Here is a 20,414-nt window from a genome sequence, read left to right on the forward strand (position 1 = left end):
GTGTCTATAGATGCTGTTGTGCCATCTAATGATCCCTGTCCCATCCATGGGCTCGTTGGGCCTTTGGCTCACCAGTCCCAGAAAAGCATTTGTCTAAGCGGATAATCAGGTGGAAACAAAAAAAGCGGAATGTTTTGCCTGTCCCGGAAGGAGGCTAGGTCATGATGTGTGTGGTGTGAATCCAGTGTGCCTGTGTTTCTGCCTGTGTGTTTACAACTGTAACCTATATGAATAAAACAATATCAAAAATCACATTACATGTAGGATAGGTTCCATGCTGCAAATGCATTAAATGCTCAAAATTAAGGCTCGCTCAACCCTGGGGGGAAATGTCTTCCAATCTCCCCTTTAAAATGGAGTGTGGTGTTCAGTAATAACTGTTGCCATAAGTGTCTCCTGGATTTATCTAGCACTGGGAAGGCAGGGCATGGGACCTCTGGTAGTGATGTAATGTAAATGCAATATCAGTGTTACGCATTTTCTGTCTGACTACATCTGCATGCATGACCTTGTGTGTTCTCCTGATTCTTACACTACACTGGAAAGGCCACTGACATAATACGCTTTTTGTTGCCTATTAAAATTATTACACGCCTTCTTCATGACAGTTTTTTTCACCAAAGCCCCATACCCAAAGCATTGCTATAATTGCAACTTAGGCTGGCATTGGGGGAAACTGTGCACCATAGCCAGAGATGCTTGTTTCCTTGGTAACCAGGTTCTCTTGAATTTCTCAGTGCTTATGGTTCTACACAGAGCCATATCTGGTTCTACCCTTCTGGAGCTCTCCAGTAATAGGGATTCTATTGATTCTTTGTTTAGGTAGACCAAATAGCCCCACAGCTTGTTTTATTATACTACACACAATAAATGTTTTTAGCCTGCTATTAATGAATGAATGTAATAACAAAACAATTATATCAGTATGATATCTGTGTAATTATCATTATCCCTCAACGAATTAACCCTATTGATTGAGAGAATATATTTTGGTGCTGGACATGAAAATGGTTCATATGAGCTACACAATCTGTAGGCCCACAATGTAGCCTTTAGAACTATGTAGGAGCAGGAATAGGCTAAACATCTGATAAATTCTGTATTGTTTTTTTTGTCATTTTTAAATTATTTGTAGCCCTACATTATCATACAACAGTATATCCTACTAAAACGTTACTGTAGCCTTTACAGGCCTTTTAGGCTAAAAGCCACATAAAGTTTAAAACATTGACAATATTTTTTTTTTGTATTACTATATTAGTCAACCCGTCCTCCAAATCCATATAAAACATCTCCTGGCAGTTGTAGATGTTTAGTTGCATTAATTCAAATGTAGCCAGAGCGTTCAAGTAGAACGCGAAAGCGACGTCAAGCGGAATGAGTGGTGGGTACGCGCGTCGCTGCGCGGGCACGATTTCAGGACCAAGGACAGCCGCTCGCGCTGAGCATCAGGTCATTGGATCTTCAGCAAAGCAGAACATCGGACGGGAGTCGTGACAAGGAGACCTGCATCTCTCAAAGACAAAGAAACAAGCTCTCCTAAAACTGTTTGTAGGCCAATAATATATGTTTTTTTTTTGTTGCGTCAATGAAAATCAACAGGATTTACCCACCACAAAGCAAATGTGTTATTGTCTTTTTTTATGGGAGTGTAATGCAGGTTTAGAGATCAGCTGGAGAAAAAACTCATGATGCACATACCTCGACAGGGCGGACTAATGTAATTGCATTCCACTGGTATTGCTGTTAGCACAGGGTCCAGAGGACGCGTGATCCATGCGGATCGGTTAGCTGGGCTGGCTACGACGCACATCCACTCAACAGGAGACTCGGTCTGGCAGCTGTGTCGATGTCAAAATGCGTGTATTTCTGCTTGCGTTTTTCATATCCTGCTCCTGTGCGGGTGGTGGATGTGAACCCAAGATTGTCAATATCGGAGCGGTCCTGAGCCAGAAGAGGTATGAACAGGTGTTCAAGGACGCCGTCACCCAGGCAAACACGCTGTATGGGAAAGATAAGTTCAAGATGAACGCCATCTCTGTCACTCATAAACCCAATGCAATTCAGATGGCTCTCTCCGTCTGCGAGGACCTCATCTCGAACCAGGTAAGCAATATAATTGCAGCCTATGTATGATGGAAGTATAGCTCTCACAGTGTTTTGATACCCATGTTTACTACTCATTCATGAAACCCCCTATGGGGAGACACAAGCCAGTGTGCAAAGTCAACATCTGGGTGCGAGGATGGCTGCTTGAGTGGTTTGTTAAAATTACATTGATAAAGAGAGAGAGAGAGAGAGAGAGTGATACTTGGGCCATGTTTATTTTGCTTTAAGTAGGATGTTTGTCTGGCTGAGCCTGTGTGTTGAAAAGAGGAGCATAAACACATTGTTGTTAAAGAGTAAAGTTGCTAGAGGTTGATAAAAAAAATCATAAACGTTTCAATTGTTGCAGTTTATTCCCTGGGGAGACTGGGAGAAATGTCCCAATTATCTCTCCTTCCCCCCAAAGTGTGCACTTGTTCACTTCCCTTTACTGATTTGAAAGGAAATGACTGTTACAGTGTAAAAAAAAAATCTTTAGATGAGAGGTTTTCTCAATTGAAAATAAATACATGTTTTAAACCAAACATATGATTCAATGCCAAACCCATATTTCAAGTTGCAACCTATTTCTTTCAACACTCAACTTACCTTTCCCCTTTGGTTAAACCAAATAAATAACATAAATACAAACTTAATATAAACCCAGCAAAAAAAAGAAACGTCCTCTCACTGTCAACTGCGTTTATTTTCAGCAAACTTAACATGTGTAAATATTTGTATGAACATGACCAGATTCAACAACTGAGACATAAACTGAACAAGTTCCACAGACATGTAACTAACAGAAATGAAATAATGTGTCCCTGAACAAAGGGGGGTCAAAAGTAACAGTCAGTATCTGGTGTGGCCACCAGCTGCATTAAGTAATGCAGTGCATCTCCTCTTCATGGACTGCACCATAGTTGCCAGTTCTTGCTGTGAGATGTTACCCCACTCTTCCACCAAGGCACTTGCAAGTTCCCGGACATTTCTGGGGGAAATGGCCCGAGCCCTCACCCTCCGATCCAACAGGTCCCAGACGTGCTCAATGTGATTGAGATCTGGGCTCTTCGCTCTTCACAGAACACTGACATTCCTGTCTTGCAGGAAATCATGCACAGAACGAGCAGTATGGCTGTTGGCATTGTCATGCTGGAGGGTCATGTCAGGATGAGCCTGTAGGAAGGGTACCACATAAGGGAGGAGGATGTTTTCCCTGTAAAGTACAGCATTGAGATTGCCTGCAATGACAACAATCTCAGTCCGATGATGCTGTGACACCCCACCCCAGACAATGACGGACCCTCCACCTCCAAATCGATCCCGCTCCAGAGTATAGGCCTCGGTGTAATGCTCATCCCTTTGACAAAAACGTGAATCCGACCATCACCCCTGGTGAGACAAAACCGCGACTCATAAGTGAAGAGCACTTTTTGCCCAGTCCTGTCTGGTCCTGTGACGGTGGATTTGTGCCAATAGGCAACGTTGTTGCCGGTGATGTCTGGTGAGGACCTGCGTTACAACAGGCCTACAAGCCCTCAGTCCAGCCTCTCTCAGCCTATTGCGGACAGTCTGAGCACTGATGTAGGTATTGTGCATTCCTGTTGTAAATTCGGGCAGTTGTTGTTGCCATCCTGTACCTGTCCCGCAGGTGTGATGTTCTGATGTACCGATCCTGTGCAGGTGTTGTCACACGTGATCTGCCACTGCGAGGACGATCAGCTGTCCATCATGTCTCCCTGTAGCGCTGTTTTAGGCATCTTACAGTACGGACATTGCAATTTATTGCCCTGGCCGCACCTGCAGTCCTCATGCCTCCTTGCAGCATGCCCAAGGCACATTTACGCAGATGAGCAGGGACCCTGGGCATCTTTCTTTTGGTGTTTTTCAGAGTCAGTAGAAAGGCCTCTTTAGTGTCCTAAGTTTTCATAACTGAGACCTTAATTGCCTAGTATCTGTAAGCTGTTAGTGTCTTAACACCGTTCCACAGGTGCATGTTCATTAATTGTTTATGGTTCATTGAACAAGCATGGGAAACAGTGTTTAAACCCTTTACAATGAAGATCTGTGAAGTTATTTGGATTTTTACAAATTATATTTGAAAGACAGGGTCCTGAAAAGGGACTTTTCTTTTTGTGTGAGTTTACAACCCATTAGATACCAAGTAGATTTTTCACTTTGAAATTACCTATCCAAATTTCTTCAATTGGGTTACAAGCAATTAAATAAATTTCATGTTTATCAAGATACTGTATTAAGTTGGTTCCATAACATGAAATAATGACTCCAAACACTGTCAAATACTGTTTACAATATTGTAATTAAATGGTGACCATCTCATCAATGGAAACCTTTCCAGACTTTTTAGGTCCAAAGCTATTTTATTTTACCTTCATTTAACTAGGCAAGTCAGTTAAGAACAAATTCTTATTTACAATGATGGCCTAGGAACGGTGGGTTAACTGCCTTGGTTCAGATTTTTACCTTGTCAGCTCGGGGATTCGATCGAGCAACACTTTCGAATACTGGCTCAATGCTCTAACCTGCCGCCCCAATCTTTTTATGTAGATATCTTTTACGATTCCGTGCTGGTAGTGAAAATATACAGTAAGCATACATTTTTTTAATGAAAATAAAAAACACACATTACCTGGAATGACATTCACTCTCACGGGTATCCCAAAAGAACAAACACCACTACATTGCACCCACTACTATGCAATGTGAATGCGCATGTGATGTTGAAAGCATTTTAGAAGCTTTCATTAAGTGCAAAAATCACGTTGATCTGCCACATTCATTATTTGATTTCAAACAAATTCAATAAAATAGGTTTAATGAACCAAAGATTAACTTTGGATCATACCAATCAGAAAAAGCACCTCAGTGAGAAATATGGTGTAAAATATGTGACTGTGCCTCCACCAATCCAATTATTTTATATTTGTGGGGATGTTCTGAATGAGTGCACACTTAGATATTATTGAGATTGGGTTTCTAGATATTGAGTAACTTGAATGACAATCATTCCTTTTTTAAATTCCCATTTACCATCATTTCACATTAGCCTATAGCCTTTAAATAATTTACTTTGTCAATATGACAACAACTGTATGCATTAGGCTGCTTATGAATTGAAAGAACATTGACGTGCTCCAATTCTTGATTAACCTGCATTTATTCAATAAGACATAGACTACTCAGCCTAATTGCTAGCCTATTTTTGCAGTAGGCTACGCCTAGAGTAGCCTTGGCATTTGGAACTTATACAATCCATTAGGGTGATTGTGATAGATATTAAACAGCCTCTCCTTTATTCAATTTGTGAATGAATAAGCATGAGGCTTCAGCTGCAATGTTCAATAGTCTCGCTGGCCAGATAACAGATTTTTGATCGATTCCCTAAAAACACGCCACTTCTATAAGTTACTTTTTCATAGCAGGTTAGGAGAACTTACGCAGTAGGTTAGGATAATTCATGTAGCAGGTTAGGAGAATAAGGTTGAGGTTAGGGTTAGCTAAAATGCTCTCATAACCTGCTACGAAAAGTCCATTCCAGTCATAACTGTATCGAAGTGGAGTGTTTTTAGGGAGTCCCGGTTTTTGATGGGAGTGCACACCAGTGGATTAACCAAAACAAACTCAAGGGCTGTGATTTTAACGTAGTGGCTTATTCAATGGAGGATAAACCCCAGACCTTTTATCTTGAATGACGGGACAACATCGGAGCAAGGTTGAATAAAAATGGTGCTAGATAACCTGAGCTAATGGCATTGCTTTGAAACTCTGTGGAGAGGCCATGTCATGTCTTCCAAAGGAAAATTAGGCCAACATGGCGTCAGCAGGCACACGGGTTGGCAGCTGCTTTGTTGCTGTGAGTAAAGCACGGGTAGTCGGGTAGGGCAGCATTATACAGTGATGTAGAGGAAGATTATAGCCCACTAGCCAAAGTGACAGCACAGATTATAATGCAAGTGGTGACGCGCGTGCAGGCGCACACATGACAGACATACACAGATGCGCATGCTGTCTCTCTCGTTTTCTCAAAACAAATTATCTTTCTCTCTCTAATATACACACACACGCTCAAAGAGCATCAACAAGAGATTTCTCTATAGGCCTATTTATTCCATATTCAAGAGACATGTTTTGTGATGCACTTTTGTTCATGCATTATGCAATTTATATGGGTCAGCTTACTGTGTAATAACAAAATGTCCTCATAGGCCTACTTTATCTACACTCTTCTCAGGTACTTACTTAAAATGTGCAAATATTTCACTGGGTCACACATTAATTAGCCTACTGATGATGTTCACCTGAACAGATGTAGAATTGCAGTAAATCGGCTCCAAAAATCAGTTTCAAAAGCTGCCTTTGCGTCGTGTGTTCTGATGTGTGTGTGTGTGTGTGTGTGTGTGTGTGTGTGTGTGTGTGTGTGTGTGTGTGTGTGTGTGTGTGTGTGTGTGTGTGTGTGTGTGTATGCTGATGTAGAAAGATATGATTCTCCTGTATTATTCATTATCCCTGAGCACACGTCGAGTACATATCCTGTATCTGTTTGTATCTTATGATCCATATTCTGTACACAGGTGTATGCCATTCTGGTGAGCCACCCGCCTCAATCGAATGACCATCTGACCCCCACACCCGTGTCCTACACCGCAGGGTTCTACCGTATCCCTGTGGTTGGACTCACCACCCGCATGTCCATCTATTCGGACAAGGTGAGACACGCACACACACACACACACACGGACAAAGCCCATAGACACACAGAAACACACACACAATGTGATCTATGATATGTTGTTTTCTTTATACCTACAATCAGACTAGTGGTAGTGTGGTTAACAGACAGATATCCCTTCACCACTTCACTTAGCAGGGCTACATGGGATCATTTTATTAGTCAAATATTGAAATTCCAGCTCCACTCGAATCTGTCTGTTATAGTAATTCACTGTCATTTTTCTGTAACTGTCATTTTTCTCCTGTGATGTTGTTTTTGTATGCACTTTCGAATATTTGGATTTTCTCAGGCCTACTCTGACATATTTTCCCACGAGAAATACATTAGAGCAAAACATCAAAGGTCTATTAATGCTTTGAAGCAATGCTTGAAGCTGCTGCTTTTAGAATTAAGTGACAGCACAGGTCCTCAACATGGTAAATCGTTTTTTCAACGAGTACAAAAACCACACGTTGGGCTCTGTGTTGCCTCCGTTGAGCTAACCTGTTCAATCAATCAATCAATCAATCAATCAATCAATCAATCAATCAATCAATCAATCAATCAAATGTATTTATAAAGCCCTTTTTACATCAGCCAATGTCACAAAGTGCAATACAGAAACCCAGCCTAAAACCGCAAACAGCAAGAAATGCAGATGAAGAAGCACAGTGGCTAGGAAAAACTCCCTAGAAAGGAAGGTTACCTAGGAAGAAATCTAGAGAGGAACCATGGCCAGTCCTCTTCCGGCTGTGCCGGGTGGAGATTATAACAGTGCACGGGCCAAGATGTTCAAACGTTCATAGATGACCAGCAGGGTCAAATAATAATAATCACAGTGGTTGTAGAGGGTGCAACAGGTCAGCACCTCAGGAGTAAATGTCAGTTGGCTTTTGATAGCCGAGCATTCAGAATTTGTGAGAGCAGGTGCGGTAGAGAGAGAGAGAAAGAGTCGAAAACAACAAGGTAACACATCCGGTGAACAGGTCAGGGTTTTATAGCCCCAGGCAGAACAGTTTAAACTGGAGCAGCAGCACGACCAGGTGGACTGGGGAGAGCAAAGTGTCAGGCCAGGTAGTCCTGAGGCCTGGTCCCAGGGCTCACTTCCTCCGGGAGGGGAGGGAGGGAGAGAGAGAATTAGAGGGAGCATACTTAAATTCACACAGAATACCGGATAAGACAGGAGAAATACTCCAGACATAACTGACTGACCCTAGCTCCCCGACACATAAACTACTGCAGCATAAATACTGGAGGCTGAGACAGGAGGGGTTGAGATACACTGTTCCCTCTACTGTGTATCTCTCCTCCAGAGCATCCACCTGTCTTTCTTGCGTACCGTGCCCCCCTACTCCCACCAAGCCCAGGTGTGGTTCGACATGATGAGAGAGTTCCGCTGGAACCACATCATTCTGATAGTGAGCGACGACCACGAGGGCCGCGCTGCCCAGAAGAGGCTGGAGACCCTGTTGGAGGAAAGGGAGACCAAGGTGAGACTGCCGGGCCCAGACGCCATGTTCCACAACACTGTCTGTCCATCTGTCTGTGCGTCTGTACTCTTGTGTGTCGAACTTGCATTCAGTATCACAAAGGTCCTCTATGTACTGTTTGTATTTATTTTAATTTTCTGTTACGTGAGCACATTTTTTTCCCATTTGTAACATTAGCTAACTTTTTTTTAATGCTAGAGGCATCAACAGCGTCCTAAGTGGCTATCTGGCAAAACTCTGTATTTTCTACTCATTTCACATTACTTTTACCATAGTCAAAATGTGTCCATCCACAACAGGAGCGCAATGAGGGACCTAACCTGGGGCTATGCAAAAAATCGAGGATTTTCACATAGTTCAATTAGCTACTAGATCTTCTTCCAACAGTTTCTTGGTTTCTGTTAAATTGTGCACAAGTCTTGGAAATAAATGTGGACTATTTTTTGCTGAGGTAAGATAACTATGGTTTTCATCCATAATTCAGAATTTTTGGAGGTATACATTTTTTATAGACGAATGGCGTTTGTGTTCACATTTAGTGCAATAGAATCTGAAAAGCTCTACTTCTTGTATGTTGCTTACCGGTATCTGAATTTCCAGTCTTTGTTGTGTAGCGTTGTGTGCTGTCTGCATTTGAAAGAATGGAACTTTTCCTGTTTGTTAGTTAAAATTGGGTTGCTTGCCTATCTGCCCACAACGAAATGGAAATAGACCTGATGGGGGAAACATTTATGGTAGCTGTCACAGCAAAGCACTAAAATCATCTTGATGGGACACAGTGAGGTGTAGTTACCCTAAAACATGCCCAGGGATGCATCAAAACTATGGAGCATGATAGCAGATATGACTTTGCTGTTTTTGTTTAAGTGTTGTTATGAGTATTTTTGCATTTCTTTGTGTTTGGAATCCCATCATTGGAATATACATAATTTCAAAATACTTATATTAAGCAAACCAGATGGCACAATTTTCTATTTTTTATTTATTTATCGATAGCCAGGAGGACACTGCAACACTCAGACATAATTTACAAATGAAGCATTTGTGCTTAGTGAGTCCACCAGATCAGAGGCAGTAAGGGATGACCAGTTGTTCTCCTGATAAGTGTGTGAATTGGACCATTTTCCTGTCCTACTAAGCATTCAAAATGTAACAAATACATTTTCCCCGACACCCAAAAGTATGTAAGAAGAACATTATTTTCTTTAGTGAAGTAAAGGTTGTAAAACATATAAATAGTAAAGTACAGATACCACACAAAAATGACGTAAGTAGTTTTAAGTATTTTTACTTAAGTACTTTAAACCACTGCGTAGGTAGGCCTACACATATAACCCATGGCATATAGGATATACCCTTAGTCTCTTGGGAGCTTTCACAGCTTTCCATATCTGAGGACAGAAAATATCACAAAGAATCATGCTTCATTATACTCAAATTTGACAGCACTAAATATTATTCTGCTATTATCTCTCTGTCCTCAGAGTTTTCCCCTCTAGGGACTGGAAATAGAGAATCTTTTCATAATGTCCTCCAACAAAATGGCCTGGCCTATCCATTAGCCTGCACTCTTACTTTATTTGTGTATATATAGTGTAAATATATATATTTATTTTAAATATATATATATACAGTTGAAGTCTGAAGTTTACATACACCTTAGCCAAATACATTTAAACTCAGTTTTTCACAATTCCGGTTTGTAGGCCTCCTTGCTCGCACGCGCATTTTCAGTTCTGCCCACAAATTTTCTATAGGATTGAGGTCAGGGCTTTGTGATGGCCACTCCAATACCTTGACTTTGTTGTTCTTAAGCCATTTTGGAATGGCAATTTTTGTAATGGCAACTTTGGAAGTATGCTTGGGGTCATTGTCAAATTGGAAGACCCATTTGCAACCAAGCTATAACTTCCTGACTGATGTTACTACAATATATCCACATAATTTTCCTCTTCATGATGCCATCTATTTTATGAAGTGCACCAGTCCCTCCTGCAGCAAAGCACCCCCACAACATGATGCTGACACCCCCGTGCTTCACGGTTGGGATGGTATTCTTCGGCTTGCCAGCCAACCCCCTTTTTTCTCCAAACATAACAGTGGTCATTATGGCCAAACTGTTCTATTCTTGTTTCATCAGACTAGAGGACATGTCTCCAAAAAGTTGTGCAGTTGCAAACCATAGTCTGGCTTTAATATGACTGTTTTGGAGAAGTGGCTTCTTCCTTGCTGAGCGGCCTTTCAGGTTACGTTGATATTTATTTGTATTTTTTTATTTGACCTTTATTTAACTAGGCAAGTCAGTTAACCTGTTGCGACGAGCAATCCCGTATCCGGGATCCTATTTATAGCCTCAAGCTCATTACCATCACGCAACGTTAACTATTCATGAAAATCGCAAATGAAATGAAATAAATATATTAGCTCTCAAGCTTAGCCTTTTGTTAACAACACTGTCATCTCAGATTTTCAAAATATGCTTTTGAACCATAGCTAAACAAGCATTTGTGTAACAGTATTTATAACTAGCATAGCAGTAAGCCTAGCATTCAGCAAGCAACATTTTCACAAAAACAAGAAAAGCATTCAAATAAAATCATTTACCTTTGAAGAACTTCAGATGTTTTCAATGAGGAGACTCTCAGTTAGATAGCAAATGTTCAGTTTTTCCAAAAAGATTATTTGTTTTGTTCATCACGTTTGGCTAAGAAAAAACCCCGAAAATTCAGTCATTACAACGCCAAACTTTTTTCCAAATTAACTCCATAATATTGACAGAAACATGGCAAACATTGTTTAGAATCAATCCTCAAGGTGTTTTTCACATATCTATTCGATGATAAGTCATTCGTGGCAGTTGGGTTTCTCCTCTGAAGCAAATGGGAAAATACACGCAGCTGGAGATTACGCAATAATTGCAACGGAGGACACCAAGCGAGCACCTGATAAATGTAGTCTCTTATGGTAAATCTTCCAATGATATGCCTACAAATATGTCACAATGCTGCAGACACCTTGGGGAAACGACAGAAAGTGTAGGCTCATTCCTGGCGCATTCACAGCCATATAAGGAGACATTGGAACACAGCGCCTTCAAAATCTGGGCCATTTCCTGTTTGAAATTTCATCATGGTTTCACCTGTTGCATCAGTTCTGTGGCACTCACAGATAATATCTTTGCAGTTTTGGAAACGTCAGAGTGTTTTCTTTCCAAAGCTGTCAATTATATGCATAGTTGAGCATCTTTTCGTGACAAAATATCTTGTTTAAAATGGGAACGTTTTTTTATCCATAAATTAAAAGAGCGCCCCCTATATCCAAGAAGTTAAATTCCAGTCGTACTTTATCAAATGCCTTTTCAAAGTAAATTATGGATACCAGGCTTGGTTTCCCAGATTTTTCATAGTGTTTTATTGTTTCCAGTACTTATCTTATATTATCTCCAATGTATCATCCATGCAAAGAACCTGTTTGATTAGGATGAATAATATCTGATAATACTCTATGCATTTTGCTAGGATTTTGGCATCACAACACTGAAGTGTAAGAGGTTTATCGATAGTTTATCCATTTTTTATTTAGGTGGACTGGATCTTTATATTTACCATCTGTGTCCTGTTTCAGTAATATTGAAATCAGACCTTCTTGTTGAGTATTTGATAGTCTACCATTTTTATAGGAGTGGTTAAAACATGTTAATAACGGACCTTCGAGTTCATCGAAAAATACTGGATATACCTCAACTGGTATGCCATCCAGCCCTGGAGTTTTCCCAAACTTGAAGGCTTTAATTGCATCTAGATGTTCCTCTGTAATTAGGCCTTCACATGAGTCTTTCTGTATAGCTGTTAATTTGACACTATTAATAGAAAAAAATCCTTACAATTAACTTCAGTTAGTGGAAATGGAGGAGACTGAAATGAAAACATATGCTGAAAGTACTTTGCTTCCTCTTTCAAAATATAGTTTGGTGAATCATGGATCACTCCGTCATTTGTAACAAGTTTCTGTAAATTATTTTTGGTAGCATTTATATGTTGAAGACTAAACAATTATTTGGTGCATTTTCCCCATATTCCATCCAGTTTGCTTTATTTTTATATTATGAACTGGGTGGTTCAAGTGTCACGCCCTGACCATAGAGAGCCCTCGGGGTTCTAGGTATTATATTTCTATGTTGGTGTGTGTGTATGGTTCCCAATTGGAGGTAGCTGATAATCGTTACCTCTAATTGGGGATCATACTTAGTGTGTCCTTTTTCCCACCTGCTATGGGGGATATTGTTTTGTATGAGTGCCTATGTGTGCTGTGTATTTCACGATCATTATATCTTTGTTGTTTTGGAAGTTCAACTATCATTAAAATGTGGAACTCTACTCATGCTGCGCCTTGGTCCAATTATTCATACGATGGTCGTGACATCGAGCCCTAAATGTTGATTGGCTGACAGCCATTGTATATCACACTGTATACCACGGGTATGACAAAACATTTATTTGTATTGCTCTAATTAGGTTGGTAACCAGTTTATAATAGCAATAAGGCACCTCAGGGGTTTGTGATATATGGCCTATATACAATGGCTAAGGACTGTGTCCAGGCACTCCGCCTCGTGCATAAGAACAGCCCTTAGCCGTGGTACATTGGCCATATACCACACCCCCTCGGGCCTTATTGCGTAATTATATTACGCTTGATTTGTCTTGAATAAGTTCCTTCATTTCTTTTTGTTTTTCCTATAACTTATTCTTTGCCTCTATGTTACAGCTTTTATTGCTTTCTATCTGTACTGTTATTTCCTCTTTTTCCTTTTTTAAGATGATCTCTTTTGACCTATATTGTTCTTACTTTAAAGAGGAGTATTGAATTGCATGGCCTCTAAAGGCACATTTAAAAGTGTCACATACAAAAAGGGGATCTGCTGTACCTATGTTATGTAGGACAAAGCCAGTCATAAATTATTCTGTCTTGGTTAAAAACAATTTGTCATCCATTAGGCTTTAATTACATTTCCAATATCCTCACCCTTGTGGAAATTCTGTAAGAGTAATGTGTATACCAATGATTTGATGGTCTGACTGCATTCTGTCCCATATCAACATTCTTTTAACTTTCGGTGCCAGCGAAAATGACATAAGAAAGTATTCAAGACGACTAGCATGATTGAACCTCTGCCATGTACAGTACCAGTCAAAAGTTTGGACACACCTACTCATTTAAAGGTTTTTCTTTATTTGACTATTTTCTACATTGTAGAATAATAGTGAAGACATCAAAACTTTGAAATAACACATATGGAATCATGTAGTGACCAGAAAAGTGTTAAACAAATCTAAATATATTTTATATTTGAGATTCTTCAAAGTAGCCACCCTTTTCCTTGATGACAGCTTTGCATACTCTTGGCATTGTCTTCACCAGCTTCATGAGGTAGTCACCTGGCATGCATTTCAATTAACAGGTGTGCTTTGTTTAAAGTTAATTTGTCAAATTTATTTCCTTAATGCATTTGAGCCAATCCGTTGTGTTGTGACAAGATAGGGGTGGTATACAGAAGATAGCCCTATTTGGTAAAAGACCAAGTCCATATTATGGCAAGAACAGCTCAAATAAGCAAAGAGAAACAACAGTCCATCATTACTTTAAGACATGAAGGTCAGTCAATGCGGAACATTTCAAGAATTTTGAAAGTTTCTTCAAGTGCAGTCGCAAACACCATCAAGCACTATGACGAAAAACCCTTGAATGAGTTGGTGTGTCCAAACCTTTGACTGCAAATGTATATCTCACTAGGTCAGGACTTTTAAGCCTCCATGTTGTATTTCCACTAGTTCTAATATAGCCATAATATTCGTAATTTGCTTAAGTGCATGAAGGTGATAGTTTGTAGTGTGATTTCCTCTACTGTCCATTGAGGTACTTAAAACCTACCATAATAATTGAGTCATGTATTGCCTGTAAGATTGATAAATTATTATATATATTTTTAAATATAATTATTTGGACAATGTAGATTAATAAGCCAAATCTGTTTATGGTCCAATAGCATATTTAAAAGGATCCACTTTCCTTGCGGATCTGTATGAACAGTTTGCACATTTGGATCAAAATGATTGTTAATTAATATTGTTACTCTTTTTGAGTTTCTTTGCCCATGGGAGAAATATATTTAGCCCTCCTAGTTCTTTTACCATACAATTTTGTCTAAAGGTGTAGAATGAGTTTTCTGTAAACGATAGATATTATATTCCTTCTCTTTTAGCAATGAAAAGACTGATCGTCCTTTCTAATTATCTGCTAAGCCATTACAATTATAACTTGCAATACTTATTTCACCACTTACCATAATGAGATACAATTTTTGATTATACAGTACTTACCATAATATATGTTTGTAAACTTAGCATTAAGGAGTACCATGATAATTGAGTGTCCATATAGCTACAGCTATATGGACATGCTAAGTTTACAAACATATATTATTATGGTACACCATGATATTTGCACTGTTAAGAATACTGTAGTTGCGACTAAATACACCTCTAATTGTCCTCCAATATTCCACCCGCTAAAACTTCCCCCCATCCCGACTACATACAGCGGGTCAATGTGTGGGGGCACCAGTTAGTTGGGGTAATTGAGGTATTATGTACAGTTATTAAAGTGACTGTGCATAGATAATAACAGAGAGTAGGATCAGCATAGAAGAATGTGTGGGGGGTGGGGGGGGGGGGTAAAATGCAAATAGTCTGGGTAGCCATTTGATTAGAGGTTCAAGAGTCTTATGGCTTGGGGGTAGAAGCTGTTTTAGAAGCCTCTTGGACCTAGACGTGGTGCTTCAATACCGTTTGGCGTGACATAGCAGAGAGAACAGTCTATGACTAGGGTGGCTGGAGTCTTTGACCATTTTTAGGGCCTTCCTCTGACACCGCCTGGTATAGAGGTCCTGGATGGCAGGAAGCTTGGCCCCAGTGATGTTCTGGGCTGGACGCACTACCCTCTGTAAGTGCCTTGCGGTCGGAAGCCGAGCAGTTGCCACACCAGGCAGTGATGTAACCAGTCAGGATGCTCTCAATGGTGCAGCTGTAGACCCTTTTGAGGATCTGAGGACCCATGCCAAATCCTTTTAGTTTCCTGAGGGGGAATAGGTTTTGTTGTTCCCTCTTCACGGCTATGTTGATGTGCTTGGACCATGTTAGTTTGTTGGTGATGTGGACACCAAGGAACCTGAAGCTCTCAACCTGCCCCGTCGATGAGAATGGGGGCGTGTTCGGTCCTCCTTTTCCTGTGTTCCACAATCATCTCCTTTGTCTTTATCACATTTAGGGAGAGGTTGTTGTCCTGGCACCACTTGGCCAGGTCTCTGACTTCCTCCCTGTAGGCTGTCTCGTCGTTGTCGGTGATCAGGCCTACCACTGTTGTGTCATCAGCAAACTTAATGATGGTGTTGGAGTTGTGCCTGATCGTGCAGTCATGAGTGAACAGGGAGTACCGGAGGGGACTGAGCACGCACCTCTGAGGGGCCCCTGTGTTGAGGATCAGCGTGGCGGATGTGTTGTTACCTACCCCTACCACCTGGGGGCGGCCCGTCAGGTAGTCCAGGATCCAGTTGCAGAGGGAGGTGTTTAGTTCCAGGATCCTAAGCTATTTGATGAGCTTTGAGGGCACTATGGTGTTGAACGCTGAGCTATAGTCAATTAATAGCATTCTCACATAGGTGTTCATTTTGTCCAGGTGTGAAAGGGCAGTGTGGAGTGAAAAAACAATTCCATCATCTGTGGATCTGTTGGTGCGGTATTCAAATTGGAGTGGGTCTAAGGTTTCTGGGATAATGGTATTGTTGTGAGCCATGACCATCCTTTCAAAGCACTTAATTGCTACAGATGTGAGTGCTACGGGTCGGTAGTCATTTAGGCAGGTTACCTTAGTGTTCTTGGGCACAGGGACTATGGTGGTCTGCTTGAAACATGTTGGTGTTACAGACTTGGACAGAGAGAGGCTGAAAATGTCAGTGAAGACACTTGCCAGTTGGTCAGTGCATGCTCGGAGTACACGTCCTGGTAATCCGTCTGGCCCCGTGGCCTTGTGAATGTTGACCTGTTTAAACCTCTCACATCAGCTGCGGAGAGCGTGATCACATAGTTGTCCGGAATAGCTGGTGCTCTCATGTATGTTTCAGTATTATTTGCCTCGAAGCGAGCATAGAAGTAGTTTAGCTCATTTGGTAGTCTTGGGTCACTGGGCAGCTCTCGGCTGTGCTTCCCTTTGTAGTCTGTAATGGTTTGCAAGCCCTGCCACATCCGACAAGTGTCGGGACCGGTGTCGTACGATTCGATCTTATTCCTGTATTGACACTTTGCCTGTTTGATGGTTCATTGGAGGGCATAGCAGGATATCTTATAAGCTTTCGGGTTAGAGTCCCGCTCCTTGAAAGTGGCAGCTCTAGCCTTGTAGTTCAGTGCGGATGTTGCCTGTAATCCATGGCTTGTAATCCAGTCTGTGGTGGTATGTAGACAGCTACGACAAATACAGATGAAAACTCTCTAGGTAGATAGTGTGGTCTACCGCCTATCATGAGATACTCTACCTCAGGCAAGCAAAACCTCGAGACTTCCATAGATATTGTGCACCAGCTTTTGTTTACATATACGCACAGTCCACCACCCCTTGTCTTACTAGACGCCGCTGTTCTATCCTGCCGATACAGCGTACGTCTAACCAGCCAGCTGTATGTTGATAATGTCGTAATTCACCCACGACTCAGTGAAGCATAAGATATTACAGTTTTTAACGTCCCATTGGTAGTTTAATCTTCCTCGTAGGTCATCGATTTTATTTTCCAATGATTGCACATTAGCTAGAAGAATGGAAGACAGGAGGGTTTATTCGATCGCCTATGAATTCTCAGATGGCAGCCCGACTTCCGTCCTCTTTTTCTCCGTCATTTCTTCACACAAATGGCAGGGATTTGGGCCAGTATGTCGTTCACGTTGGTCCTGAATGTCCTGAAGGTTTTTTCGGTCATAAGAGACGGTAGCAGTAACATTATGTACAAAATAAGTTACAAACAGCGCAAAAACATGAACATAAAAACACAATCTGTTAGGAGCACGTAAAACGTCAGCCATGTTCTCCGGCGCCACTTGTGTTCCAGTTACTTGTATTTCGGGATTTATTATTTAATGAATTTTCTTATCTTTTATCTATTTAAAAATACTATACATAAAAAATGAACACAAAGTATTTTACAACATTCCCTAACTTGAATAGTATAGTGTATTTATAATTTATTTAGTAATTGCTTTATTTTATTATTTCTGTTTATTTTTTACGACAATCATTAACAGTGTTGGATGTTCCATTTTATTTACAATAACCATGGAGTGGTCTTGGTGTCTCTGAATAGTTGGTTATCAATGTATAGCTTGTCGACTACAAGAGCTACACGTCTCCCTTTTAGTCTATTGTCTTTGGAGAGTGGATACAGTACTCTGCGTCGTTCTGGGATTTCCTTTGGGAACTGATTGTTCATGCCTATTTTAAAGCCTGCAAGTCTTTTTCCCAGGGTTTTAACCATTATTTCATCTTTTAAGGATGCACATTTGGCAACAATTGGGCGCTCGTATCCCTGTCCTCTCTGTCTGAAACGATGTACCAGTTTGAGTTTAATTTGGTCGACAGGGCTGTCTGGGATCTGTAGCTGTTGAACCATAAATTATTTCACCAGAATCTATGGATCTTCACCTTCATTTTCTTTCATTTCAGTAAGCACCAGATTTCCACGTATTGATGTAGTCTGTATATCAAGTAAGGTTTATCTTAACAACGTTCTCTCTCTTTTAAATTCATTAACATCAGCTTTCATTACATTGACTGTACCCTGAAGCTTTTTTGTTTCTTTTTCCAGTGTCGTGGCTTTCTCATCACTTATTTCAAGGCTCATTTTAAGGCTTGCCTTCATCTCATGTATATCTTTACACACTAACCTGCCTAAATGACTCACATCGGTGTGAGAATCCTGTTCATTGACTTCAGCTCAGCGTTCAACACCATAGTGCCCACAATGCTCATCACTAAGCTAAGGATCCAGGGACTAAACACCTCCCTCTGCAACAGGATCCTGGACTTCCTGACTAGCCGAAACCCAGGTGGTAAGGGTAGGCAACAATACATCTGCCACGCTGATCCACAACACTGGAGCCCCTCAGGGGTGCATGCTTAGTCCCCTCCTGTACTCCCTGTTCACACACGACTGTGTGGACAAGCACCACTCTAACACTATCATTACGTTTGCTGACAACACAACAGTGGTAGGCCTGATCACCAACAACGATGAGACAGACTATAGGGAGGAAGTCAGAGCCCTGGCAGTGGTGCCAGGGGCTGTAGTGGAGTGGGTTAAGAGTTTCAAGTTCCTTGGTGTCCACATCATCAGCAAACTATCATGGTCCAAACAAGACAGTCGTAAAGAGGTCACAACAACACCCCTCAGGAGACTGAAAAGATTTGGCATGGGTCCCCAGATCCTCGAAAGGTTATACAGCTGCACCACCGTGCACCATCCTGATCGGTTGCATCACAACCTGGTATGGCAACTGCTCGACATCCGACCTTAAGGTGCTACAGAGGGTAGTGCATCTGGCCCTGTACATCACCGGGTCATACGCACTAAACTTCCTGCCATTCAGGGCCTATATACCAGGCAGAGGAAGGCCCAAAAAATTGTCAAAGACTCCAGTCACCCAAGTCATAGACTGTTCTCTCTGCTACCACACGGCGAGCAGTACTGGAGCGCCAAGTCTAGGTCCAAAAGCCACCTTAACAGCTGCTACCCCCAAGCCATAAGACTGCTGAATTCATCAAATGGCCACCCGGACAATTTATATTGACACCCCACCCCTTTGTTTTTACACTGCTGCTACTTGCTGTTTATTATCTATGCATCATCACTTTACCCCTACCTACATGTACAAATTACCTCGACTAACAAGTACCCCCTGTATATAGCCTCATATTGTTATTTTATTGTGTTACTTTTTATTAAATTTTTTACTTTAGTTTATTTAGTAAATATTTTCAATTTCTTGAACTGCATTGTTGGTTAATGGCTTGTAAGTAAGCATTTCACAATAGAAATACATTTTATTTGATTTGAACTTAAGCATGCTTAATTTATAATTTTAGATTTTAGCAGTTCGGTTTCCATGCTTACTGTACAGGGTGGTGAAAATAGATAATTTGTGTCAGTCAAAGAGGCTCATATTTTTTTAATTTTTTTATTGACTTTGGTTCTCCATTCTTTCCATGTTTAATCTCAGCCATGTTTTTGTTTTGACTGCATTGGTAGTGTTTGTCTATAAAATTCTCTAGCCTGGCTTGTTGTTTTGAGGTATTATCCAGTTTGAATGTTGTTGCCCATGAGTGAGCAGGTCAGCGTAATAGTACTATTATTTGATCAGTCACAAGGCATTCGACACTGCCATCTTTTGTTCTTCTTCTTATTACTACACACAGCCACTCTCTCTTTACTGATAGCTGGAGCTGCAATTTCCCCCTCTTCCATGGCTACAAATGCATTTGGAGACTGTTTTTAATTTACAAGGATTACATCAAGATAGCTAACAAATAGGAAGTTAGCTTGCTGATAACATTTAATTCCCTTAGCTAAACAGTATGTAAAGTTAGCTAGCTAGCTAGCTAGCAGCTCAGTTAAAGCCAATTCATGCTTGATCTAAAAAAAAATGCAGCCCGGAGGCTCTGTACAGAGAGTGTGGAACAATTGCGGAGCCTTCAGAGGCTTGTGGAGGTCAAATCAAGCTCCGTAACGCATCTCCATGCACCACTCAAATTTTGTAACAATGCGGAGAGCTCCGTATAGCTTTGCATTGACATGATTGGTTGATGCCAGGTGGGGGCAGTACATCCTGCATAAACACAAACTCACTTCCTTGACAACTTCCTTCACAACAGATCTGCTCTGCTCCCCATAAGCGAATGCCCTGACTTCTGCAGAAGCCGCATTGCAGTAAATGTTGCACTGCCAATGCAGATGCTAGTGATGGGAAATCAAAGCTTTCTGAAGGCTTCGGCGCTTTCACCAAATTTCA

General features: G+C 41.0%; 1 protein-coding gene across 4 annotated transcripts in view; it reads left to right on the forward strand.

Moving 5' to 3' along the window:
• The first annotated feature begins 1,423 nt into the window (after window positions 1-1,423).
• grin1b (glutamate receptor, ionotropic, N-methyl D-aspartate 1b) overlaps window positions 1,424-20,414 on the forward strand; it is a 53,208-nt gene continuing 34,217 nt past the window's right edge. For all 4 annotated transcript variants that reach the window (XM_035786399.2, XM_035786401.2, XM_035786400.2 and 1 more), the window contains exons 1-3: window positions 1,424-2,106; window positions 6,678-6,812; window positions 8,131-8,307. In XM_035786399.2, coding sequence (XP_035642292.1) covers window positions 1,858-2,106; window positions 6,678-6,812; window positions 8,131-8,307 — 561 coding nt within the window. In that variant the 5' untranslated portion in view covers window positions 1,424-1,857. The remainder of the gene's footprint in view (window positions 2,107-6,677; window positions 6,813-8,130; window positions 8,308-20,414) is intronic.

This window comes from Oncorhynchus keta, chromosome 14 (assembly GCF_023373465.1).
Source record: "Oncorhynchus keta strain PuntledgeMale-10-30-2019 chromosome 14, Oket_V2, whole genome shotgun sequence".
NCBI lineage: Eukaryota > Metazoa > Chordata > Actinopteri > Salmoniformes > Salmonidae > Oncorhynchus > Oncorhynchus keta.